Source organism: Apiospora aurea (assembly GCF_038362705.1).
Source record: "Apiospora aurea strain CBS 24483 chromosome Unknown utg000006l_segment0_segment0, whole genome shotgun sequence".
Classification (NCBI taxonomy): Eukaryota; Fungi; Ascomycota; class Sordariomycetes; order Amphisphaeriales; family Apiosporaceae; genus Apiospora; species Apiospora aurea.
Window position 1 is genome coordinate 5409679 of NW_027117393.1, and position 24386 is coordinate 5434064.

Below are 24386 nucleotides of genomic sequence, written 5' to 3' on the forward strand. Positions count from 1 at the left end.
GAGTGTCACTTCCCATCATCGAGGCTCTGTACATGTGGCCACCGCAGTCAAGGTGACTTGGAAAGATACACCAGCTGTGGCATCTGCAAGTGCCAGCGTTCCGGCACGAGACCGCAATGCGGAAGGAGACATTTTGAACCATACATTATAACAGTTGGGTAGAGCCTGTACATATCCAACCGCAACTCCCAATATCAGGCCATGTGCAGCAAGTCTGACATGATCGCACGATTTCGCGACCAGCCGCTCTGGTGATATCTGAAACCTGTGGACAGCTGGGGGCCTGGCTGAAGCCCAGCCGCGGGCACTTTTCGGTTTTCTCCCGAGGGCCCGACCGACGAAGCTGGCGTCGTGGCCCCAGTGGTTATACTTTTATATGCTTATTACTCTGTGGTTACGTGAAACGGCTGGAGATATCCATATAGCTTCTTCTTCTGCTTCTTCTCAACTTGTGTCCACTACCATGGGAGCATGGGCGGTGGCAGATGGCGATGATTGGCAGAGACGAGGTCGCCGTCTCGCGATGCAAGTGAATGGCCTGGCCGTTGGAAAGGGCCGGCCACCGCAACCTGCGGGCCCGTGTGTAACGGTCGCATCGGTGGTGGTGCTACCAGCCGAAGAAGCCAAACCAAAAGTAGATCGATATCGATAGACGTCGAGATGGACGCGCATTGGCGGGAGTGAGAGCGATGCCAGATCAGGAAGAGGAAGCAAAAAAGAAAAGAACCTGGAAGCAAATCAGACGCCTCATCAGTGTGCGACCCGTCATGATTCTGGTCGATGATTTGCCCCGGATCTGAAGTCTTGGCCAATGGGAGATGGGCGCGGATCCTCGCGTCTGGCCAGCATCGCGTGAGAAGCCCATGGCAGACCATGCGTTACGGTGCCTGGGTGCGCCGTGGTGCTCGCTTCCAGTTGCGGTCCCGAACGTGGCAGGCCAGCATATCCTGGCTGCTTGGCTTTGACTTTGGCTATTTTGGGGGGCTTCTAGGGGTCGGCGCTGAGGTGTTTCAGCGCGAAACAAGGCCACTTCCAGGCGCCGGCGCGACCCCTGATTGGCCCGCCTCGTTCGTTCTTCGTCGCATCGTCTCGAAAAGGCATCGAAAGGTGCAGTCCCCCTTCCAATGTTTCGGTAGTTGCGCCAAGACGGCAGGGTTGGCCCTGTCCGGGTCGCGATGATGTAACTAACTATTTTGGCCGATGGGGACGACCGTCACTGGACCGTCGCACCGGGGCGGGCGCCAAGACGAAACGCCGACGACTCGACTTCCTTGTGGCTTGTCTGAAACGCTGTCAGCCCGCCTGCACTTGTCGAACTGCTGAGGGAAACGGTTCCGAGACGAACCGTCTCCGACTAGCAGAGAAACAACATGAGGTGAGCCTCAGCCGATGGCCGAGGGGCCGCCTTTGCATATAAGACGACTTCGTCCGTCCTCTTTGCCTGGCTTGGCTCTCTTTCTTCCTCATCGGCTAGTCCAGGATCCTATTGACCACTCTTACATTCTTCATACCCTTTTATTTATTATCTTCACTTCTTCGTCGCCGGTCCGACTCACTTTTTGTTTGTTTGTTTGTATATACCAATCTGTTACTTTGATCTACTGTCAACGTTTCCACCCGTCAGAATGCAGTTGTCCAACCTCTTCGTCTCGGCCATCCTGGCCATCGCCGTCTCCGCCGAGGGTGGCGACAACAAGGGCGGCGACCACAAGGGCGCCAACAGCATCGGCAAGCAGTGTTTCCAGATGGCCAAGCTCGAGATGATCACGCAGCTGGGCGCCAACGACACGGCCCTGGCCGCCAAGTTCAACAACAACCAGACCAAGATTGACGACTTCAAGCAGAAGGTCGCCGAGTCCGAGACCAAGCTCAAGGCCATGACGGCCAACGCCACCCTCGTCGGCGAGTGCGCCACCATCAACGCCGAGGCCCGCGAGAAGGGCGAGTGCGGCAAGATGAAGTTCGCCGAGAAGATGATCGCCATGGCCGGCAACGACACCCAGCTCACCGCCAAGTTCAAGGTGTGTTTCCTCCGTCCCTTTCCCTCGATGCTCAACCCCCAAAGCTAACGCGCCACAGAACAACCAAACCAAGATCGACGACTTCAAGAAGAAGGCCAGCGCCGCCAAGGCCGACCTCAGCGCCATGCAGGGCAACGCCACCCTGACGAGCTTCTGCTCGGTCCAGGACACCAAGGCGCAGTGCTTCAAGATGGCGGCGATGCAGAAGACCGAAGAGATGGCCAAGAACCAGACGGCGCTCGAGGCCAAGTTCAAGGGCGACGAGACCAAGATCAAGGCCTTCCAGGACAAGGCCGCCAAGTGGCAGACCCAGCTCGACGCCATGATGGCCAACTCGACCCTCATGGACACCTGCAAGACCCTCAACAAGGCCCAGGCCGAGGCCAGCAACAACGCCGCCGCCAAGGACGGCAAGAAGTCGGCCGCCGCCACCATCGACGCCTTCAGCGGCTTCATCACTGCTGCCTTTGCTGTTGTCGCCGGTGCCCTGATGCTCTAGACTCCGACTCGAGGGGCAGAGTTGGTGGTAGCCAGACGATCTCCATGCCTGACTGCTACAGCAGAAACAAACAGACACTTCAGCATCATTCTTTTAGCCACGTCCGATACCCCCTGCAAGACACGCACGCCTTATGATGAACCACCTTCTCTTCTATTTAGCGACGGTTAGCGAAGTAGAATGAAATCTCAGATAATACACGATAAATGAAACCAACACACCTAGATCGTATATGCCCCCGTGAAACCCTCAGGATTTGTTGTATCTCGCTAATGACCTAGAAGGCACACATCTGCTGTGCCCCAAGCAAGCTACCCGACAACCCACTCAAGACCATGGACCCATCCTGCTGCACAAGACGCATTCATGTCGCATAGATGAGATGAGCTCGTCGGTGAACGGGCCCGAGGTGGCGCCGCATCGAAGTGGAAAAGACAGTGCCTATGGCAGTGCTGTGCAGAGAACGCACACACATTTTTACTCTTTCCTACATGTCGGGCATTCATGCATCTGTCACAAAATCAATGAGGGAAAGGAGTGATCCAACACGCGAGGTAGAGACCATGAAATCGAATCGGAAAGCGCCCATATGTATTCATTCGTTCAAATAAGTTGATTTTGTTCGAAGATGGAAATAAGGTAAAAACGCCCACGCTATGCTGAATGACCCGTTGAACCATCCAGTCCAGCCTGACTAAGGTATCTCACGCGCGAATAGAAAACAACAACAACAACAACAACAACAGCAACACGCAGTTTTGAAATCGCTGACGATTGGCGGGGAGTGAGAGAGAACCCATGATGCGTAGTCAATCAACTTCTGCCCTCCGTCCCATCATCCCCTCCTACCCTGCCATGCCCGCAGTAGATGGATGAGTGCCTACTGTCCGTATAGCACATCGCCCAACCAAGAAACCGTCTGTTCTCATGTGACGTCGTATATATACACACCCTCTCCCAATCTCTTTCTTCACATTATAATAAAACACCACCGGAATGTTGTTCGTTTAAACAGCCGGCACGATACAAGGTCACCGGAACGTCCTTTACCCAGCCTTGGCGGTTTCCGCTGCCGCCGGCACGACGTCCACCTTGGCAGGCCCTTCCGCATGACTGCTGGGCTCCCGCGCTTCTTCTTGGTGAGCTTTCTCGGCCGCCGGGGGCGAAGACGGTTTCGCGTCCATCACGACCCCATTACTGCCGTTGACGGGGTGGCTGTTCTCCTTATCGCCATCCGCATTGCCGTTACTGACCGGAACCTTCGCAGTCGCCGGGGCCGGCGGCAACTTCTTCTGCAGCAGCTGCTTCTTCGAGTCTCCTCCCCGATGTCGAGCACGTGGGCGCGCTGGACCTCGCTCATCGCCTTCCGGATGCGTTCGCGCCGCGCCTTGCCCCTAAGCCGGCTCTGCGGCGCCGCCCCGTCGACCCAGCGGATCGCCGTGATCATGAAACTGATGCCGTCGTGGCTGCTCTTGCGCCCGTTGTACGTGCCGCCAAACTCGCGGCTCTGGATCCCGAACCGGGTACTGCTCGCGTACTTCTCCAGCGCCGGCAGAATGAGCAGCGTCACGTGCAGGTCGCGGTGGTGGGGGACCTGGACCGGTCCCGTGCTCGGCGGCGACGTGAGAACCTCCTGGGGGCCCTGGTCAGCAGCAGCAGGCGGCGCCGCGTTGCGGCCTTTGGCCTTGGTCGGCGGCACCCGCAGATCCAGCAGGTCGGTGTCGATGTCGTTGGACCACTCCCCGCGAATCCAGCCGGCATGGATGCACGCCGCCACCACGTCGCTGTCGTCCGAGTAGACATCCGTCCCCCAGATGGCGCGGCGCGTCGTGATCTCCTCGCGCGCCACCGCCGTAAGATGGGCCCGCGGGATCTTCACCGTGAGCGTCGAGTTCTCGTTGTCCCGGATCATCGCCATGGGCAGCGGACGCGGCGTCGAGGCGAAGCCGAATCGCGACGGCGACATGAGCTTGGCGGGCGTGAGGCTCGAGTCGTAGACGACATCCCCGAGATGCTTGCGCGGCTTATGTGCGACGCTATCAAGAACCGCTTGGGAGTTCACGCTCCTTTTCGTCTTCGGGACAATAACGGGCGTGGTACTGACGGCCTGTTTCGGGGCCGAGGTCGGACCAGCTCCGTTGGAACGGGGTATCTGGTGGTTGTGGGTGAGGCCAAAGTCCTTGGGCAGGCCGGTCGGGGACGGAATGGGCGTGGTCGACTTCGTGTTCTTGAGCGGGGCGCTGCCGGCATGGAGTGGAGAGGTCGTCCTCTCCGCCCCATGGTGGTGATGGTGGTGATGGCTTGTTCAACATGAAGAGTTAGTAGGGAACGTGCAATATGGGGGAGACGCGACAATGATACGTACTGGTGATGGTGATGATGAGCGTGGGTCTTGGGCCGCTTGGCCCGGCCGACCGGCGTGTTGCGGCCGGGGCTGTTGTCATCATCCTCGCCCTTGCTGCCGTCGACGTCCTTGGGTTTCCGGTTGCGCTTCCGCACGGCCTTGACCGGCGGCTCGGGCGGCCCCTCGTTGTGAGGCGGCTCGACATCGTCGCGTCGGGCGAGCCCCGAGTTGGTAAAGGGCATGGCGGCGCCCGAGAGCACTGGACTCGAGAAACCCAGACCGCTAGCACCGCTTCCTATGCCAGAAAACATGCGGCCGAATTCGCTCTTGATGCCAGGCTCCCCCGCCGGGCCTTGATGCTGCGGCTGTGCGCCCTGCACCGCCTGTGGCAAGGGAGAAATACGCCCCTTGCGGTTGATCTCGCCGATGGCCAGGAGCCCGTTGTTGGACTGCTGGCGCATCAAAGGAGGTGCCTGTCCCTCGTCCATGGGACGGGGCTGCTGCCGCGAAGGCTCGTAGAGGAGGGTGCCCTGGCCGCCATTGTTGTATGCTATCGAGGGCGGAGGGGGCCCTCTTCGTTCGGTCGCGGACGATGCTGCTGGTGGAGCGGGGGTTGCTGCTGCTGCTGCTGTTGATGCGGCGGCATTTGCGCAAACCTATGTCGCTCGGGAGAATCGTACGGCTGAGGGGGCGGCGGTCCTGCTTGGCCCTGCTGGGGCATCGGCATGCCTTGCGGTGGGGGGCCCGCCCGACGGGTATCGCTCCATGGGGGGTTGCGCATGGGCTGGATAGCGGTCATAGACAGGGCCGTTGGTGACGGGATAGTCATTTGGTCGTTGGCCCGGGAACTGCTGATCGTAATGACCTCGTGGCGGTTGGTCGAAGCCAGGACGCTGCTGCTGTTGCTGCTGTTGCGCTTGTTGTTGTGTCTGTGCTTGTTGTTGCTGCTGCTGCTGCCAGGCCGCGGCTTCTCTCGGGTCCATCCTGCCGTATGGAGGCGGCCCCTGAGGCGGCCCGTGTCCGTTGGGGCCTGGCGGACCATAATCGACAGGCCGCTGCTGCGCATGAGGGTGGTTCGGGTCGGAAGAAGTCCGTTCCCTCATGCCGTGCTCCCGCATCATGCCCAGCTCGCGCTCTCTGTCCATCCTGTCGCGTTCCATCCTTTCCCTCTCTGCCATAAACGGTCGCTGTTGCTCCTCGAACCGGGCTCGCTCCATTCGTTCCCTCTCGCGGTACTCGGCCTCTCTGTCCATTTGATCTCGGATTTCGCGGTCGCGCTCCATCAACCTCCTCTGCTCTTCAAACGACATGGGTCGCGGCACCCGCTCGGGGTTGTATTCTTGTTGTCCAGGCCGCATCTCGTCGCGGCGTCCGAACATCTGCTCGCCAGGTTGTGGTTGAGGCTGCGGCGGGGGTCCACGTCCCATTTCTACCGGGCGCCCAGGCATGCCGGCGGCGTACGCCCTCGGCTGGCTGCTGGGCCTCGGTGGCACACTGGCCGCGGGCATCCTCCCGCTCGGGTCTCTCCTGTCGTCGCCGGGGCCCATGGGCGGCCCACGTTGGGGATACGCCTGGGGCGTGCCGAAGCGCGCCACTTCGGGTGTCCCGTACATGGCCTGGGGAGGCGAGCCGGCCACACTGCCCCTTTGATCCCTCGCGTCGTACGGGCGGATGTGTTCGGGCGGCGTCTGCGGCCCTCGAGCATAGCCATTGTACTCGGTCGCATTCTGCATCCTGGGCGAGGCATGCACTGAGCTCGCATAGGCGGGCCCGGGACCAGGCCCAGCCGCCGTCGTGGTCGGCGGAGGAGGGAAGGCGGTATGGTTGGACGGGTGGCCGGGTGTCGATTCTCGGTGAGGAGGGCCGCCGCCACCGAGCATGGCGGATATCGACATGCTTCCGCCAGCGTTGCCTGTCCTGGGGATGGAGTTCAGCGCGGGAAGCTCTCGGCCCGCCGGGAAAGCGCTTGGTGGTCCCAGATTGACGGGGGGTCCTCGCGACGCAGACGGGTGTCCGTAGTGGTTCATGGGGTGGCCTGCGGGCGGCATCTGCGACGGGGGTGGCGGCTGCGCCTGTTGCGGGTGCTGTTGCGAGGTCGGGGGCGGTGAAGGAGGCGCCATGTTGCGATGGATCGGGGCGCCTATTGACGAGGTGCTCGGGTGCCGCGAGTGGGTGTGGACGGGATGCGAGGGGTGCTCGGGGGGCATAAGTCGGTCGTGCGGCGGCTTGATGCGCGAAGAAGCCGGGGTCCGAAGGGTGGCGCTGGTGCTGGTGCTGGTGCTCGTATGCAGCGGCAACGGAACCTGCAGGACTCGTCGGGGACGGATGCGCCTGCGGATGCGATGCAGGCGGGTAGGGCGAGGGCGTGGTCGCAGGGTTCGGGCCGTGAGGGAATGGCGAGCGGCCGTAGGGCGGTGAGGCGCCGGCGGTGCGAGCAAAAGGCACGCCGATGGGCTGTTGTTGCGGTTGCTGCAAGTGCGGTGGTGGTGGTGGTTGATGGTGATGAAGTGGCTGTCGTGAATCCATGGCGCCGGGGAAAAAAACAAACGAACCAAGAATTGACGGTGTGGATATTCGAAATGTTCCCAGTCCTCTCCCCCCCAAAGGCCAAACCGAACCAAAAACCAGGCCCGGCTTCTGGAACCCGAACTACCAGCTACGGGCTTTTGTAGGCAATTGTAAGTACCTTTCCTTTCCCTCCTACTTTTCGCAGCTCAGCTCTTTTACTTCCCCCTCCCGTGATTGGGAAACACTTGGGGGGCACACCCAAAACCCGACAAGCTCCAATGCTTTCTTGGTCTCGACCGTTGATTCGTCTTGCCTCTTCGTTCGTCGGGCTCAAGTCGAGTCTCGTAAAGTCGGCGACAAATCCGGGCGACAGGTAGTATGCGACGTCAACAACACGACTCTCTTTCTCGGGGTGGTGGTTTTGGATTTATGGACGATCCCAGCGTCACCAGTCGGGCGTTCCGTGGTCGAATCCGTCTCTTTAGGGCAACCTCAACAAAACCGCATGGACAGACACGGCCAAGAGGTGCAGCATGCTACGTACGATCACGGGACTCGGTCGGGCAAGGCACGGCTAATGGACATGCAACAGCCAGACAATACGCGACGACCTCGAAGCTGCGGCTGCTGCTGGTGATACGCGCAGAAAGTAGTAGTAGTCGTGGTAGTAAGTAGGTAAGTAAGAGGTATGTGTGAAATGGGCGAGGATGTCAAAGTTGCAATGCAATGAATCAATGTGCGGTATGGGAAAAATCAATAGTGACCTGGCTGGGAAAAGACGGGGATTGGGGACCAAGCGCGGGAGTTCACTGACTTTAGCGGCTACTCATACAAGTAGCCCGTCCTGCAAAAGGCGATTCGATGGGCTGCGGGCCCCCCGGCCAAGGTGCAAGCCTGCAAAAGCCAAGCACAAGCAAAGCAAAGCAAGGTAGCCTACATCCATGCAGCTATTTCTTTTTTCTTCTTCTTTTTTTTTTCTTACTCTCCTCTGCTCCTTTTGCTACTAACTACTCCTCTTGCCCCTACCTGCAGAACCTTGAAAAAAGGGTTTGAGACGGGTAGTTCGGCGACCTGCAGATTAGATGCGTGGATGCAGGCCCTGCTTGCTTGCTGCTGCTGCTGGATGCTAGGTTACATGTACCTTTGGTGAGCGGCCATGCACAATCGTAGTGGGATACAGCACTCGAGGTACCTGCAACTGCAACTAGGCCAAGCTCCAGGAGGGCCAGGAAAAGGAGGGAGGGAAAGGCTGGACCGGATTCGAGTGTGGGTGTCGTAGTGGGTGGGATGGACCCGGTAGCGCGTCAATACCGCATGTACTGCGAGCATGTACTGCACCCTCCAAGGAACTGATCGTCCCTTTTAGCGGGAAACTGCCCAACGGCGCCAACTCAGACGACACTGACGACGATGCGGCGGCCTTCTTTTTCGTCAAACGTTCTGCACTCTAAAACACTCCTGGCAGCCATGGAGACAGAGGCAAATAGGTAAACCTGTAAACCGGTGATGCGCCAACTCTTGCTCCTTCACAGCAGGATGCATATATTGGTACCTAATACAGACAAATCCAAGAACGGGTATACCGCATGTCTCTGATGTCAGGAATGTGAATCGACATGGTACACGAAGGCGCAAATGGCTGATGCCTGACAGGGGGCGCTGACAATCTCATCAAGCCAGTCAAGTCAATCAGGCACATACACACAGACTACAGGCAGGTAGATGGTTTCTTCTTTTGGCGCTCGAGTACAAGTAATAAAGTGTATGCAGAAATGTTGCGGTATGGGACGTGACGGTGTGTGTGTGTGTGTGTGTGTGTGTCTGTGATGAGAAGGAGAGAGATCGCTGCTTGGTCTGTCCTTGTTTGGACGGCTGGTGGAACTCTGTCGTCCGTCCTGCATGCTGTGTTGTACATGATCAAGTGCCAAATTCCATGCCAGACCATTTGAGTGTGGAATCGGTTGAGGCTTTAAGATCAGAAGCAAGTACGGAGTATGCAGGTAGGCAGTAGACTCAGGGCTGCATGGTTGAGATGTGATGTACTGACATCGTTTAGTGTGCAGCATCAGCTCCCTTTTCGTCCGCCGAGTCGTCGTCGTCGTCGTCGTCGTCGTCGTCGTCGTCGACTACGCGCTCTGCTTTGCGTTGGTCCAGGACAGACCTCCGTGTTTAGCTGTCAGTCTAGCTAGTGGCTGTCAGGCAGTGCTCCCAGATTCCGTGATGGTGACAGCGAAGGGGGGTTGTCCTGGGGGTTGTCCTGGGGGGGTGTCCTGGGGGGTGTCCTGGGGGGGGATGCCGATGCAAGCGTGACCAGAACACAACAGCACCCGGCTGTGGACAGGGATGACCCCAAATTCCGGCTGCAGGTCTTGAACAACAATCGGGGATGTTTACATGCTAACCAGCGCCCACGGTGGGCCGCCAGTGCTGATGGTGGGCCGCTTAAGCAGCACTTGCGAGAGTCGAGGCAGGGGTTGCAGAGCTCCCCCTGTTAGTCCTGTTAGTAGCAGCCACGCAGCGGAGGAAGTGTCCTGGCCAAAATGACGAATGGAAGTTCTTGTTTACCTAAAAAGAAGGCATCCCTGTCGGTCCCTCCTCCGCCGGCGTCACCATCAATCAACCAGCATGAATCTGCCAATCTAGGGCGCGCCGCTATAAACTCCCTGGGTCCGCCAGCAATTCAAAAGATTCGATTCGAAAAAAGGCTGAGAGGAAGAGAGGCTCTTCTCAACCCCCTCTCTTGGTTTTCCCTGCATCCGATTCCCAGGTCTCGTCTTCGTGCAGCAAGTGCAGCAAGGCAAGGTCGGGTTGGGAAACACGTCGTCTGTGTCTGTGCTCCGCGGCACCAAAACGAGTCAAGCATTCCCAGGCACGGACGGCTTGACAAAAACAAGACGACGCTGGTGGGCGATGAAACGGACAGAAACCAGATAATCTCACATGCACACGCACTGGCACAAGCCGTAATACACCATCAGCAGTGTGGTGGTGTTGGGCGCCATGCCATGCCATGCCCTGATTATGATAGGTTTGTCTGCAGCTGGGGACGATGCATCCAGCACGGCAAACCGTTGGCTGCTTGCACTTGTACCCCTGCTGGCTGCTGCCGTGCATCGAGTAGGTTAAAACGCCATGCCAACCGGCAATGGGATTGTTTCCATCTACAGCGCCTCAGCAGCCAAGTGCCCAATACCTATGTAAGTAGTACCTCAAGATGCCGTGCATGGCCTACCGAGATGTCTTACTAAGCCACGATGCCCTCTCTTTCCTAACCGGTCAAGAGCTCCCGTGCCAGTGCCAGCTCCCTCCCTGTTGGGTCGGAGCGATATGGGAAGACAATATGATATGACGAACCAGCCTGGAATATGTATTCCGTCTTCCGCGCCTGACGCTCACCCGTGAGTCCGACCCAGTCACCCAGAGCTGCTGTCAGGGCCCCCCTTCCCGAACGCCGCTGTTTTTTCTTTCCTTCCTTCGAGGGGGGGTGCGCTTTGACTTGGCCACCCCCACTTGGCTTGGTCCCTGAACAGCCAGAGGGCTGGATCCCAGCTGGGATTCTTCCATCCATTTTCTGACCAGTCTTCTTTTTCCTCTCGCGTCATCTAGGTACATTTATTTGCCGGCTTGACACTCCCTGATCTCTATCGTCACGTCGGCATTTCCACACTTGCTCAGGAAACACATACTCAACGAACACCACATAGAAGACAGACCCTGGCAGAGACAACTCGTCGTACCGACCAACACACAGATTGATCTTGAACCTCCAACATGCGCAACGCTGGTGTCGAGACATGGCCACTCCACAATTTAATCTATCACAAGCGGATCCTGGGCAGGGGTTCGACTGGGTTCGACTTGGGAATTGCCAACGCGGCAACCAGGGACCCAACTTATCTGCTCGTTGGCGAAGATGTAGCCAGAAGCTCCCCCAGGGCTGAAAAAGCCAGTGAATTCCGGACCTCTCACCGCAAATTCAACTTCTTTCCCACATGCGCGCGTTCGTTCCATCGTTTTTTCCTCGAACGAGAACGAGAAAAAGCCACCTACCTCGAGGACCTTGTCAAAGCATGTGTGTCTGACTACACAGAAAAGAGGCAATACAATGCGCCCCCTTCTCCTTTACTGCTGACCGCCACGAAGACTTTATCCACCTGCCATTTCTCTCGCTGCCCCCCCTCTCTCTCTCAGAACCTGATGAGCACCGCAGCCAATCAGGCAATGTCACGATGACTTGCATGAACCAGAACCTGCTATCTCCTCCACTGAGCAACGGTGTCTCGACCACCTGGCCAACACCTCGAAGGTCTCGGGTTGCGTCACACTAGAATCGATTGTGCGCGCACCTTTCTTTGGTCATGTCATGTAAATGCACAGGTAGATATTAAAACTGATGACCCTGACGACCGACATGCACCCGGGACACTCTCCGGTTCGCTTCGGTCTAGACGCTGGAGACCTTCGCCGGCTCGGACTTTTGCGACCTAACCCCCCACCAGTCCATCCATCCATCCATTTGAACCTATCAACCTGCCATCAGCCCCTGTGGTAGGAGTCCACGGCCTCCTCAAAGTACTGCGACATTTCGATGCCCGAATTGTGATAGCCGCACTTGACGTAGAACTGCTCCGTCCGCTCCCCGCAGTTCAGGATGGTCTTGTAGCACCCGACCGCCGCCGCCAGCGCGTTCAGGGCCTGCACCATCTTGAGCCCCAAGCCCTTGCCCTGGTGCGCCTTGGCTATCGAGATCTCCTCGACGTGGCCGCACTTGCCGCGGTTGTGGATGCTGTACCGTAGTCAGTAGAGGATCCAGTATCCTGCCGTCTCGGCTTCATGTGACCGCACGGGGAGAACAAGTAGAAAGGAAAGAAAAAGAAGGTAAAACGTACAACTTCTTCTCGGCCACCAGCGCCCCCGTGCCCACGGCGCGCCCCTCGTGCTCGATGACGAGGTAAAAGTACGTGCCGTTGGACGAGGCCATGTCGTCGTAGCGCTCGTGGAACTCGGCCTCGGTCATGTCGCCGACCCACGTCAGCACGCTCAGGCAGTCGACGAACCCGGCGGCGTGGTCGTCGCGCCGCAGCGGCCGCAGCCGGTAGCCCGCGGGGAACGCGCCGGCGGCGTCGGCGGGGATGGCGGAGGCGGGGAAGAGCTCGGCGGGGGAGACCGAGCTGATGGTGGAGGGAGACATTTGGAAGTGAGACGTGTCTCGACGATGTCAAGGGATAGAAAAGGGAAAAAAAGGGAAAGTGCGTTGTATGACAGCGAGTTCCGTCGTTCAAGCCTTTGATCCGGGGTGAAGATGTTCAGATCGCGACGAAGCCCGTTGGGGGATGCGCACTCGAGGTGGCTGCTGATCGCTGAATAAGGTCCCGGGCCGGTTTGTGTGTGTGGAGGTGGGCAACGCCATTTTCGGTTGGCCTTGCCGACGCTACGGCATCTCCACTTGCAGCGATCGCGGTCGGCAGGAGAGACCAGCCAACTTGGAAGCAAGCTGCAGAACGGCTCAATACCTTCTGTCACTACTCGTCACAAGTTGAACTGCGTCGACCCATCTCGGTTGAAAGTGTTCCGTCATCTCGCGCCTGATGCTCATCTATCTAGCTACGTAACAGTGAATCCGCCCCCAAATCGTTTCTAAGTCATCCGAAAAACCATGTTGCAAACCCTGAATCAGAAACTCCCATTTCCGTGTATCATCGTAGCGTCAATACATGTCGTCATCGTGTGTCGTGATTGAACAGAAAAATGCCAGAACCCGACCCCTTCTCTAGCCCAATCCTCCATTGAGTGTTACTACCTCTTCACTTGCACCCAATCATCGGCAGTCTGACCACCACTCGCCCGACTTCACACATGTATACGGGGCTTTGCACTGCGTCGGACCCGTGTAGTCTCGCCCACCACACCTAGCGATCAATAGGTCAGTCATCGGCATCGTGCTGAATATGCTGGATTCGAACTGGAACAAAAGATAAGGAAACACTTACTGTCCCCACTGGTTCACCGTGCCTTCAGGCGAGCCGGTTGGCGTCGGCGCCGGGGTGGTGGTCTGCTCGGCGGGCTTAGTGGTATACACAGTAGTAGTGGCCATACCCGCCGTGACCGTGACGGTAGCCGTGACGGTAGCCGTGACGGTGGCCGTGACGGTGGACACTGCTGCGGTGCAACTCGGTGTTTTCGTCGTCGTCGTCAGGGTCGTCGGCGTGGTCGTGGGGGTAGGAGGTGGGCTGGTGCCGCCTGAAGCCAGAGCCGCGTAGACGGAGTCCAGGAAGCCCGAGTTGGCATACAGCTGGCTCATGTCCCACATCTGTCGGGCAACCATACAAGTCAGTACGTATGTTTACCATCTGCACAATGGGGGAAATTTTGTCCATGGTTCCCCGTCTCGAAAACACCGAAAGCCCGTATACACCATGGACAGGACGTGCTCGTGGGATTACAAACCATGATGCCGCCAAAGCTGGAGTACTGCTTGGAGTACGCCACGACCGACGCGATGGCGCTGGCGGGCTGGTACCCGCCCCCGGCGCCCGTGTTAGCTGGGATCCCGACCAGGACCTTGACGTTCTTGTTCTTGCTCGTCTGCTTGGCCCACGTGTCCCACGTGTCAAAGTTGTAGTTCCACTGCGTCGCGAGCCCCGGCCGGAACGACGAGACGCCGCAGTAGTTGTTGTAGAACTGGACCATGACGAAGTCGAGCGGCACGTTGACCAGGATGTCGTTGGTCGCCACGTCCGGGTAGGGGCACTGCGGCGCCGCCGACAGGTAGTAGCGCTTGCCCGAGCCCGCCGTGGCCGCGTCCATGAGCGAGCGAAGTTGCGCCGCAAAGGGCGCCATGTTGGTCGTCGACGACTCGAAGTCAAAGTCGAACCCGTCCACCACGGCGCTGCGGAAGGGCCGGTTGGCCGTTGCGGTGTTGGGCCCGAACAGATTCCACACGTTGGTGGCCGCGGCCTGCGCGTCGGCGGCGGAGCTGAAGCCGCCTTCGGTGTAGGTCGCGCCGCCCAGGGAGAGCAGGATGCTCTTGCCGTTGTTCTGGCAAGTCTTGATATCTTCCCTGATCATAGGCCTCTGTTAGCAGCTACATCTGTTGTTGCACCAGCCAGTCACAAGTCGCATTGGCAATCGCTTACTCGAGCTGCGGGCAGTTGAGTAGCTGCGTGCCCGCGTACGCGGTGCAGTTGTCCCCGGCATTGGCAAAGTTGGTGATGGGGGTCTTGATGCCGTTCATGAAAGCCAGGGGGGATGATGTTGATCTTGGAGTCTGCGATGGTCGCGTGTCAGTTGGTGTTCCGGGATGAACCATGGCCATTATCCGGTGCTACGTACTGGCACAGTAGACGCTCAGCCGCTCCTGGGATTTGGCCTGCCCGTACGAGTTCTGCCCCCAGTAGACGGCAACGTTTGTCTGTTCATTGGCATTGTAGCCGGCAGACACCGACGCTGCAAGGGACAGCAGAGTCACCAGCGGTAGGACAAGCGTCGCACGAAGCGTCATGTTGGGTCTCATGTTTCATGAGGGAGAGATACAACGGAAGAGTGTGACGATATTCTGCAAGAGCAAGCCAAGGAGCAACGCACGATATATGCAATATATATTTGTCCAAAGACCAGCGTCTCGGGCGTTTCTCTTTCCTGGCCTGGCAACATCGGACAATCCAGAAACCGTCTGTCTCAGCCATGGTGCGCGTATTTATTCAACAGCCCAGACATTTTGCACAGCCTGCTAAAAGTCCCGCCCTTGGACTGTGGACGGGGGCCGGCTACAGTTGGGAATCTGATGATGGCGTTGGTGGGGTGCTGTGTTGGCCAGGAATGCGGTGTCGTTGGTCGGGCACTGCCTGCACGAGACATTCCCAGGGACAAGACACAGGAACATGTGTTCTGGAAGAATACCACCCTGGGTCAGTCAACCTTATTGGCGCCACACTGGTTCACGCAGGTACACCTCCAATAATAGCCGACCCGACCTTCTCCAACCCAACGTGCCGTGCCCATGCTCTCATGCTCCCATGCTCCCATGCTCCCATGCTCCCACGCTCGCTTAAATCCTTATCGACATCCTGGACGCAGATCGCAGGCAGGCCAGGGCGCATGAATGTCCTTTATCGCGCATCATTGCCTCCAGGTTGCTCATCCTCTGCCATCCTCACTCGAGCTTCCTTTTCCGATTTATCCACGATGGCAGTTTCGCCTAGGGTCTGCATCCTCCTGCGCATCCCAACCATCATGTTCGTCCGATCACGCGCCTTGCCGAGTACCGCCTTCCCTATCGACGGGCCAAAGCTTATCTTCCTAGTACGTAAGCTGAAAGCTGGATAAGTCAAGACACTCGGTTCGCAGAAGTGACCGCCCGTGTGGAACACTAAGGGGTCACGTGCAGCGACCGGTGAAACCCAAATCAGACTTCAGCTTACGCGCAGAGCCTGTCTTCCTACCAGCTGCCGGGTTCCAGTGACGACGGACATCGAAAACATTCCCCGTTCTGATCCATGGTTGGTGATCTCTCAGCTTGAAGCTCAGCCAGACACTGGGAGCAGTTGGCGGCTAGTGCAGTGTCAGATTGGTCCATCAGAGGCGATGGGCACGGCCGCCCTCCACGGGCCCATTTGCCCAAACAGCCGAAAGGGCAATGGTTGCAACGCATCATGGGTTGACAGAACTTTATGGGCCCTCGAAGTCTCATTGATGATGAGGCAACGACGAGACCCGTACTCCTGCCTTTCAGCGATACAGGCCTCGCTATCGCATCTCTCCTTGACGTACCGGACACCCTTTTCTTTTTTGATGGCGTCCAGCCCCAACCGTGGGTTAAACATTTCCCATAATCGTGTCGAGTTGCGATAAAATTGGCTGGTCATACTTTCCACGGTGGCCTCTTCCGATCAGTCGCCACTGTCTTCGTCTTCCCACATCACGCCGATGATCTCTGCGTTCTTGCATTCTTCCTCCGTCATCCGACTGTTCTTCAACGTCCGCAGTACTTCGGGGACGTAGTCACGCCGGTAGTTGTTCCAGCAATCCTGTAATGACTGTAACGAGTCGTCAGAAACACACCGTGCAGTCCTATCTGTGAACTTGTCGACCATTTCGCCAAGGAGATTGATAAGCAGGCTTTCTTTCTTGCTGGATCTCCTCGACCTCTTCGCTGTTTCCATGAGAAGGTAGCATCTCGTATGATTCTCTGGAAGCGGCTGGTTTGGCCATTAGGCGGGCGACTGAGCGGGATAAACGTGCCTGAATCTTGGATCGAAGGGGCCCGGGAACGTCCATTAAGCCGGTTACGAGACAAGAGGCGCACAGAAGCTTGAATATGGCACGGGAACGGATATGAGCCCTAGAGGTAATTGCACAGCCGGTTTTCTCACTAGCCACAACGCTTTCGCTGCGTGACCCGGCCTTGGTACGTGTCTTGACTGCCCGCCGATGTTTTCCTTGGTCTTGTTTCTGCCCGAAGAGTTCGTCCGGATTGATTGGGATCCCACGCTGGAGATGCCAGGTGTTCAATGCTACCTTCTCAACTGCGCAAAGGGACGCCGACTAGTCCTGGTAGCAAGATAGTTCTCAAAGGAAGTAGTTTTAACCCTAGCACTGCAATCAATAGACAGGCCGGTGCATCTAGCGACAAGTCATATATCATTCCAGCCGGGGTCACACTAGGCAGCAGCCTGGTCGTTTGGGCCGCGGAGGATCCGGTCTTGGCAACTTGCGGTGTATTTCAACGTGCGGGATTCCTAAGTAGGCATACTTCCTTCCGGCTAATGATCTGGCAAACAACCACGATGTAAACCGGCAATCCCCCTCATCATGACTACGCATTTCCCTTTCCTGCGACTTCCGCGTGAGATCCGCGATGAGATCTACAGATTTCTGTTCCGCGACCTCGTCTTTGATCGCAACAACCCACAAGACCGTTCCGAACACGAGAAGAAAAGAAGCATCGATCCACGACTGGCCCTCTTGCAAGTCTGTCGACAGATCTACGCCGAAGCCTCTCCCCTCGCCCTGCGGCATGTCACAATCTGCTGCATGGATGCCTGGGACATGCTGCGCTGCCTGATGTCCATGAATCCGGAGCAGATCCGACAATTGAAGTACTTGAACGTATGCTACAGCATCGTCTGCTTCAAACTACCTTACCGTGCGGCAGACGACGCTCCGAGTTCCAGCCCAAGATTCGAGCCCGAACCCGACGCCCGGGGTTTCCACGTAGGCGCTCTATTGGGGCTGTTCCCCGGCCTCGAACTGGACCTGCTCGTGCTGGAAGACGGGATGAGTTCGGGCCTGAGCGGACACGAGGCTGCCCACGGTCCCGACCTTGTCGAGTCTCTCTTACAAGCCGACGGCTTCCGCGAGGTGCGGGCCAACATCCGCGCGGCCGAGGACGCCTTTGCGGGCAACCGGCGAATGGACGGCACAAGGGGCGGGTGCGAGAAGGATTTCGACGACTATGGCCCGTCGTGGGCGGAGTCTATTCGGACCCGGTTTCGCGGCCGCCCGGGCTGGAGTGTGGACCTCTTCGTCGAAGAGGCCGCCTGCCCGAGTGATCACTGGGACGGGTTCCGAGACGCGGGAGTCACGGCCCGGGACGGCCTAGAGCAGCGCCAAGATGCCGGCCTCGAGGAAAGCGAAGACCGCTGCTTCTTGGCGGAGAACTACTGGACCTTCCGAGCCTGCCGCGGGGACGGACCCGTCGCCGTCCCCGATGGCGGCCGCGACAGGGTGCTTGGATGCATTGGCTATTACTTCCAGGAAGAGGGACCACTAAGCGACGAGGAGGTGAAGGGGGCTTCGGATGGGTTGAGACAGCTGTTCAGGGACCGGAATTACGCACAGATTGTAGAAGCGGAAGAAGTGGCCGATTTGGGTGCTGACGGGCCTTATGACTACGATTGGTGAGCTGATTCGGCGTCGGATTCGCGTTGTAACAAGAATGGGATTTTGATACCTTGAATCAATTGCGGTCCATATATCCTCTTACATGGACGATGACCAGCCACATTTCGACCTATACGGAGTGTGCTTTCATTAAGGAGATCTAAATCGACTTCAGTTTGCGCTACACCTTCCTGGCAACTATGATAGCGTCGTGAAACCGGGTAAACTTCCTGATATCCTGGATGGCGAGGCCCGCACGGTGTAGCAGGTCCCTCCAGTGCGACTCCCGCCTCTCCATGGAGTCGAACACGACCTTCATGGCCAGACTCAGAGCCGCCGTGTACTCCACCCCAGGAGAGCCAGTGGGTGGTCCGTCATCCGGCAGGACCTTGTCGTCAATCAGAATCACGCTATGCTCACCCATGGCCCCGCCATGCGCCTTCAGGATCGCGATGCAGATTTTATCGTCGTAGTTGTGCATGACCTGGCGGAAGTAGTAGGCTCGTGCGTCTTTGGCTGGTTAGGCATCTGCACAATCATGCATTTTGCTGGAGCAAGGTCAACAGGAAGACGTACCTCTCACCGGCTGCTCCGTCAAGAAGTCGTGGCCCATCATCTCCATGCCATCTACTCGTAAGGCCTTTTCGAGCACTTGAGGCTTGTCTTGTAGGATCATCTTACCCGGCATGTCGGGCCAAACCTTCGTCAAACCGGGGCATTGGCTCCCATTCCCGCCACCGACGTCGACGAACATGATGTCCGTGGGTCCGGCATCACGGCCCAGCTCGGTCTTGACGTCGAACACATCGAGCCACGTGGGGAGACTCGCAAACTGCGCTTCCATGAAGCGATGGAAGGCTGCTTGGTTGGCCGGATGTGTCTCGAGCCACGTATAAAAGTCCTCGTCGGTATGCTGCCCAAGCTTGAAGGCCGTCATATGGCTGTCCCAGGGCTCCTTCAGAATACGATGGAGCGCTGCGAACCCCGGCAGGCAATTGTCATGACTTTTAGCAACCGGATTATGTCAGCCGGCATCAGTGACCTTTCAGGCGTGCAGCTGACGTACAAGTGCGTGACGGCGTCGTTGAAGAGGGGCACCAGAAGGAGATGCGACAGCTTTGTTGGCATGTACCGCTGCTTTTCTGCCTCGACAACAATGCCCTGCGTGCAGAGGTAGTCCATGATAGACTCCAGGATCCGTGGCTCGAGCCCGCTAGCGCCCGAGAGCTCAGCGAGATCGCTTGGGCCTTGACTTGCCTCCAGAGTGGAAAACAGCGCGCAGTCCTGTCCGATTCGGGCAGCGACCAGGGGCAGTAGCTATCTTGGGTAAGCGACCGCGTCATTTCACTAGGGTACAACGCTCGGGAAGCGAAAGTAAATGCGATTTATCCTCACCGAGTACACCAGTCTTTGCATGGTTTCGAATGGAGCCTCGAGCGCGACAGAGGCCAGACGGCCCAACCGCTTGATCTCGTGGCGCTGTTCTTCATTCCCGTAGGTCTCTGGCGACTCGATCAGCAACTTCAACTGGTCAATCAGGAGCTGGGGGGCGGCCATGCTTGGTTTGCTGATTGTTCGTTTCCGAGTATCCCTGAGGGCGTTTTAAGATGACGAGGAAGAGGGCAAGAAACGTGCCCTGCACGCTCAGTGGGCATTTGCTCTGGAACGGGCAGATGGTCAACAAACCATTGCCATCTGTAAGGGGTACTGCTTTCGGATAATGCACCGCTCCCTTCCCAGCGTACTGGGCTGGCTGGGACAGGTGGCGTCCGGTCCCTTGCGACTTTCTTATTTTCTGTCGGCCCAACTAGATTAGGCAAAGACTTGATTTTGGATCTTGAGAATGTCCCGGGCGGTTTGGTTGGCAATGCAGTCCCGTCACGCATAATAGAACTTTGGCTTTTGCTATTGTACTACCCTTTTTTATCTGAATCACTGTTAGCACCTACTCCAGCTACCTTGGCAATTGCGGCCGAAGCAGAATTCGCTGGAGTGATCCCGGATAGAGGGCAGGCTATTACGATCATGACTTGGGTCTTGACAGCTCTTGCTTCTGTCTCAGTCGCTCTTCGCATCAGTTTCCGTGCCCAAGTGAAGGTATTCGGTGGGGATGATCTCTTCATGATTATATCAATGGTATGCCGGTGTGGAATCATGTGGAATCATAACCTTGAGGGCGCGTAGGCTGACTCGAATAAGCTCTGTTTCGTGGGTTGGAGCATCACGATCACTCTATATGCCTCCCGTGGCGGCACCCGTCATATCTGGCATGTTGCATTGCTGGGAGAGGATAACACGGCCGAAGTTCAACTCCTCAACTGGACCAGTCAAGTGTTCGGCATCATCGGCGTGGCGGCGGGCAAGATCTCGGTGTCTGCCCTGCTACTCGGCATCATTCGGCAAACAGAACTGCGCTGGCAGCGAGTCTACCTTTGGAGTATGACAATCACATCGGCCAGTCTGATAGCTCTGTCGTGTTCCATCCTCACATTCGCTCAATGCAGTCCACCCAAGCGACTTTGGGACCAGCGAGTCAATGGCAACTCAACTGTATTAACCCACTTGTCATGTCGGGATTCGGTACTTTTACAGGCTGTAAGTGTGGCGTGTATTTGTTTCCTCTCATGCTATCCATGAGGAAGAACTGGCTGCTGACTAGATCTCTAGCATTCAATACATTCGCCGACGCAAGTCTCGCTCTTATCCCCATCACCATCTTCTGGTCTCTACAGAACAAGACGGCGGGGCGAATTCAGCTCAGCATCGTCTTCTCCCTCAACATTTTGACCTCCATCTGCTCGGGGATCAAAACCCAGTACCTCGCCGAGCTAGCCAACCGCGAGGACTTGACATGGGTCACGGCCGAGCTCTTCTTGATGATTGTGTGTGGGACCATCCCAACGCTCTATCCGCCCCTACGGGGCATGCGGTCCGTCGTCTCTCGGTTGGGGAGCAAGGGGTCCGCGTCGCGGTCTGGCCCGCCTTCAACATCCGACTTGCGCTCCAATGACAAGACGACGGTTGAGCTCGTTGCCATCGGTCGGACGAAGGGTCGGTCCCAACACGACATCAACTATTCCCAGAGACAGCTTCTGCTGGGCTGAATTGGCAATGCCTTAATTTAGAAAAACTGTAAAGCCAGAACAAGACGGGATTGCGAACGACAAAGGTCAAGATCGGCACTATTGCTGGAATAGGATAGTTATGCCGACCCAGAACCCAGTAGTCAGTCAGATTCTTGAAATGCCATCAGTATGTAGGAAGGACGGCCCTGGATGTCCGATGTCGACTTTTCCATCTCGATCTGAAGTCTGCACGTGAATGGATGCACATCAGACTGAATATCGCCGGCATACCCCAGCGGATTTCGCATATTTCATGATTCAGCGCCAAAACGGGAAAATCGCTCCTGCAATACCATGCCGACTTTCGACTCGGTACGGGGCTCCGATTCTACCGAGGAGGTGACGTAAAGCCACCCAGCCGGGCCGGAACCGTCTGATAGACTGGGCCAGGGCATCCACAGACCCTGCATTAGCCTCGGCTTGATAGGCCATGATCGGACTACCAGGTGATTTCCGGCATAGCATCTCTAAAATCTAGTTGGTCCGAGGTATGTTTAGCTTACCAACTGGGATTAAAGTTGGGGCTGGGTGTAGACCTCCTTCGTTTTCGTATAGGGAGCGGTTCTATACAGTACGGAACTACCCGTATACCAAGTCAAGTCATCTCGTTCGCATTCGTCCCTGGATTTCGGCGCCGTTTTGAGCCCCATCAAAGTGCCGTCATGAAAGCGTAAAGTCAAAACTTGGGACCGCCGGGGCCAAAGTCAAGACCCCGCGCGCGACTGCCGCGGGCCAGCCCAGCCACTCTCCGTTCGTCGCTTTACGAATGCGGGCCGAGCCACGGACCACGGCTGCGGCTCAGGTGGGGTGGGCTTTGCGAAGACGAGGTCGTACGCGCGGATCTCTCCGATGTTCACACAGCTTGGGGAGTGCTTCTCTATCTCATAATGGGCGGGTAAAGTCCGCTGAGACTAGGTGTCATAATCTACCCAACTGCTGGGAAGTCAACTGTGTGCCACTTCATCAGTCCAATCACCATCCCGCAGTCATCCAGTTGCCAGCATCCGACACCTGCATGTTTCCCGTGTTGGCCCCGTGCTACTCCCTCGACTTGGACTTCCGACCGATCCCGCGGAGTCTTTGGCCAGCCCGGCGGATCTTGGCGACGAGAATGCTCCGCTTCCGCTGCTTCTCCGGCTTGGGCTCCGGGTCTGCCACCTCACCCCCGGCCACCAGCGTGGTCGTGACGTGCGGGGCTTTCTTCAGCTCCTCCAGTGCCTCCAAGAACTTCGAAACGGTCTGTTCGCTCTGTTTTCGTTCTTCGTCGCGTTGTCCCCGAACCTCTCTTCCGAGGTCTGCAATCGTATTATCAACGGCTGAAAGGGGAGCAGCTGCCTGGCCGTCTGTAGCAGGATTGTTCTCTTGGGGTTTGGGGTCTCGTTTGGTTTTATCGATAGCAGGCTGGATTGCACCTGATACCATCGGAGATTTGTCTGTATCGGATTGTGGTTCGGTTGTGCTCCGGGAGCTTGAATACGATTCATCTGTCAATGGAGCCAAATCCAGGGGCAGCGTGTCCTCCCGACCGTTTAGAAGCACCCTCCTGATTTCGGTCATCTCGACAACTTCATGTCTGGCGGGAGAGACATGCTTTTCATGGCCCGAAAAGTATAACTCGGCAATATGAATTGCCCTAGCTGCCAGCTTGTCTGCGCGATTGTTGCCTGGGATTCCCGAATGGCCCTTGATCCATCGGAATTCCAAAGGCACCTCCAGATTGGTCGCGGCAATAGTTTCGACGAGCTTCACGACGTTGGCTTTGAGACTTTCCACCGTCCAGTCGCGTCCAGTAAAACGCGTTCCTCGCCACAAAGCTTGCAGCATTCTGTCAAGGATGCCGAGGCAGTACCTGGAGTCGCTGAAGAGGAAGACCTGAAGCGGTGCCGAGGTATTCGTTAGTTTTATCTTCTGGGACTCGGCATAGGATCGGACCTCCTGCTCCAAAACTCTCACCGCCTCAGCGACTGCCACTATTTCTGCCTCGTTCGACCCTCTGATTCCGATAACGCCATACGTCTTGTCGATCCATGGCACATTCCCTGCTTTGGTTCGATCATAGCTACGCCTGTAAGTGACTGCCGAGGTCTTGGCGGTCCCCTGGCCTTGTAATTGCGCGCTGCCGTCGCTGTATATGGCAATGCAGTCCCCCAGCTCTGGCATGTCCATGGCAGACGTTGCCAGCTTTTTCGACCGTATACTGGCTTGGTGGATAACCCTTATTGCATTGTAAGGTAATCTCTCCCTGTACGAGCTTGTCGTCGTCTGGGCTACTGGCTTCGACGTAAGCCTCGCGGGCTTAACGGGTGACTTTTGTTTGGGGTTTGGTGACAACAGTGACAATGGTGCAGCCACCGGCGTCTCTCGTATTTGCACCGGCGGTCGATCGGCCGGGTGGTGGTTGAAATCAAACTTCTGTCGGCAAGCTATGGATCCGAATATCAGTGCTGGCTTCTCTGGTTCGCTCGGGGGTTTGGCCGGCTCTGCGATTTGAAGCTCCGCGACGGCTGCAGGGACACATCGATCTGTCTGGGTTCCGGAGTCAAGGGTTCCTGCTGAAGAGGTGTGTTCGATAGATGATGATGACTGTGCATGTTGAGCAATAGCAGGTGGCTGCGGTTTCTTTATTGTCTCGTCACCGCAGGACCATACTTGTCGGGTCGCGAAGAATCCGGCGTACTTGATAGACGGCCAGTTCGCCAGGCCGACCCGTGTCATATGCCTGGGAGGTTCAAATGTGGAAGCCACTGCCGTTGGGCCTTGCGGCATCAAAGGCTGGGCTGTTACTTGTTGAGAGGCCATTGTGAATCTGGGGGTGGTATTGAGGCTGAACAAAGTAGCCGTAGATGTCGTGTCTTCGTGATGCCTCGGGAAGGTGCGTCTTTGGGTGTGAACAGAACTTTGAGATGGTCTGGATTGGATCTTGTAATATACTGCTAACTGACGTTTCTCCTATTGAAGGTGAGATGGCAATGGAGATGGCACGACCGCCCATTCATAAGGCGTGGACA

General features: G+C 57.2%; 9 protein-coding genes across 9 annotated transcripts; 3 read left to right on the forward strand and 6 right to left on the reverse strand.

The window, feature by feature from the left end:
- Positions 1 to 1625: 1625 nt before the first annotated feature.
- Positions 1626 to 2520, forward strand: PG986_010290 (uncharacterized protein; the record flags this gene model as incomplete). Its single annotated transcript, XM_066846512.1, has 2 exons — positions 1626 to 2021; positions 2080 to 2520. 2 exons carry the CDS (start codon positions 1626 to 1628, stop codon positions 2518 to 2520), a joined length of 837 nt encoding a protein of 278 aa, XP_066698910.1.
- A 1046-nt stretch (positions 2521 to 3566) lies between these two features.
- Positions 3567 to 7390, reverse strand: PG986_010291 (uncharacterized protein; the record flags this gene model as incomplete). The annotated part of the gene is made up of 5 exons (XM_066846513.1): positions 3567 to 3717; positions 3774 to 4820; positions 4886 to 5492; positions 5730 to 7138; positions 7188 to 7390. The coding sequence occupies 5 exons, from the start codon at positions 7388 to 7390 to the stop codon at positions 3567 to 3569; spliced, it is 3417 nt and encodes a 1138-aa protein (XP_066698911.1).
- Positions 7391 to 11908: 4518 nt separating this feature from the next.
- PG986_010292 (uncharacterized protein) lies at positions 11909 to 12563 on the reverse strand (the record flags this gene model as incomplete). Its single annotated transcript, XM_066846514.1, has 2 exons — positions 11909 to 12158; positions 12262 to 12563. 2 exons carry the CDS (start codon positions 12561 to 12563, stop codon positions 11909 to 11911), a joined length of 552 nt encoding a protein of 183 aa, XP_066698912.1.
- A 627-nt stretch (positions 12564 to 13190) lies between these two features.
- Positions 13191 to 14873, reverse strand: PG986_010293 (glycoside hydrolase family 18 /Carbohydrate-binding module family 1; the record flags this gene model as incomplete). The annotated part of the gene is made up of 5 exons (XM_066846515.1): positions 13191 to 13314; positions 13363 to 13682; positions 13820 to 14446; positions 14509 to 14639; positions 14705 to 14873. 5 exons carry the CDS (start codon positions 14871 to 14873, stop codon positions 13191 to 13193), a joined length of 1371 nt encoding a protein of 456 aa, XP_066698913.1.
- Positions 14874 to 16260: 1387 nt separating this feature from the next.
- Positions 16261 to 16464, reverse strand: PG986_010294 (uncharacterized protein; the record flags this gene model as incomplete). Its single annotated transcript, XM_066846516.1, has 1 exon — positions 16261 to 16464. The coding sequence occupies one exon, from the start codon at positions 16462 to 16464 to the stop codon at positions 16261 to 16263; it is 204 nt and encodes a 67-aa protein (XP_066698914.1).
- A 718-nt stretch (positions 16465 to 17182) lies between these two features.
- On the forward strand, positions 17183 to 18274 carry PG986_010295 (uncharacterized protein; the record flags this gene model as incomplete). The annotated part of the gene is made up of 1 exon (XM_066846517.1): positions 17183 to 18274. The coding sequence occupies one exon, from the start codon at positions 17183 to 17185 to the stop codon at positions 18272 to 18274; it is 1092 nt and encodes a 363-aa protein (XP_066698915.1).
- Positions 18275 to 18434: 160 nt separating this feature from the next.
- Positions 18435 to 19810, reverse strand: PG986_010296 (uncharacterized protein; the record flags this gene model as incomplete). Its single annotated transcript, XM_066846518.1, has 4 exons — positions 18435 to 18763; positions 18830 to 19257; positions 19320 to 19570; positions 19649 to 19810. 4 exons carry the CDS (start codon positions 19808 to 19810, stop codon positions 18435 to 18437), a joined length of 1170 nt encoding a protein of 389 aa, XP_066698916.1.
- Positions 19811 to 20278: 468 nt separating this feature from the next.
- On the forward strand, positions 20279 to 21357 carry PG986_010297 (uncharacterized protein; the record flags this gene model as incomplete). The annotated part of the gene is made up of 3 exons (XM_066846519.1): positions 20279 to 20389; positions 20438 to 20690; positions 20921 to 21357. 3 exons carry the CDS (start codon positions 20279 to 20281, stop codon positions 21355 to 21357), a joined length of 801 nt encoding a protein of 266 aa, XP_066698917.1.
- A 1059-nt stretch (positions 21358 to 22416) lies between these two features.
- PG986_010298 (uncharacterized protein) lies at positions 22417 to 24177 on the reverse strand (the record flags this gene model as incomplete). Its single annotated transcript, XM_066846520.1, has 1 exon — positions 22417 to 24177. One exon carries the CDS (start codon positions 24175 to 24177, stop codon positions 22417 to 22419), a length of 1761 nt encoding a protein of 586 aa, XP_066698918.1.
- Positions 24178 to 24386: the final 209 nt, after the last annotated feature.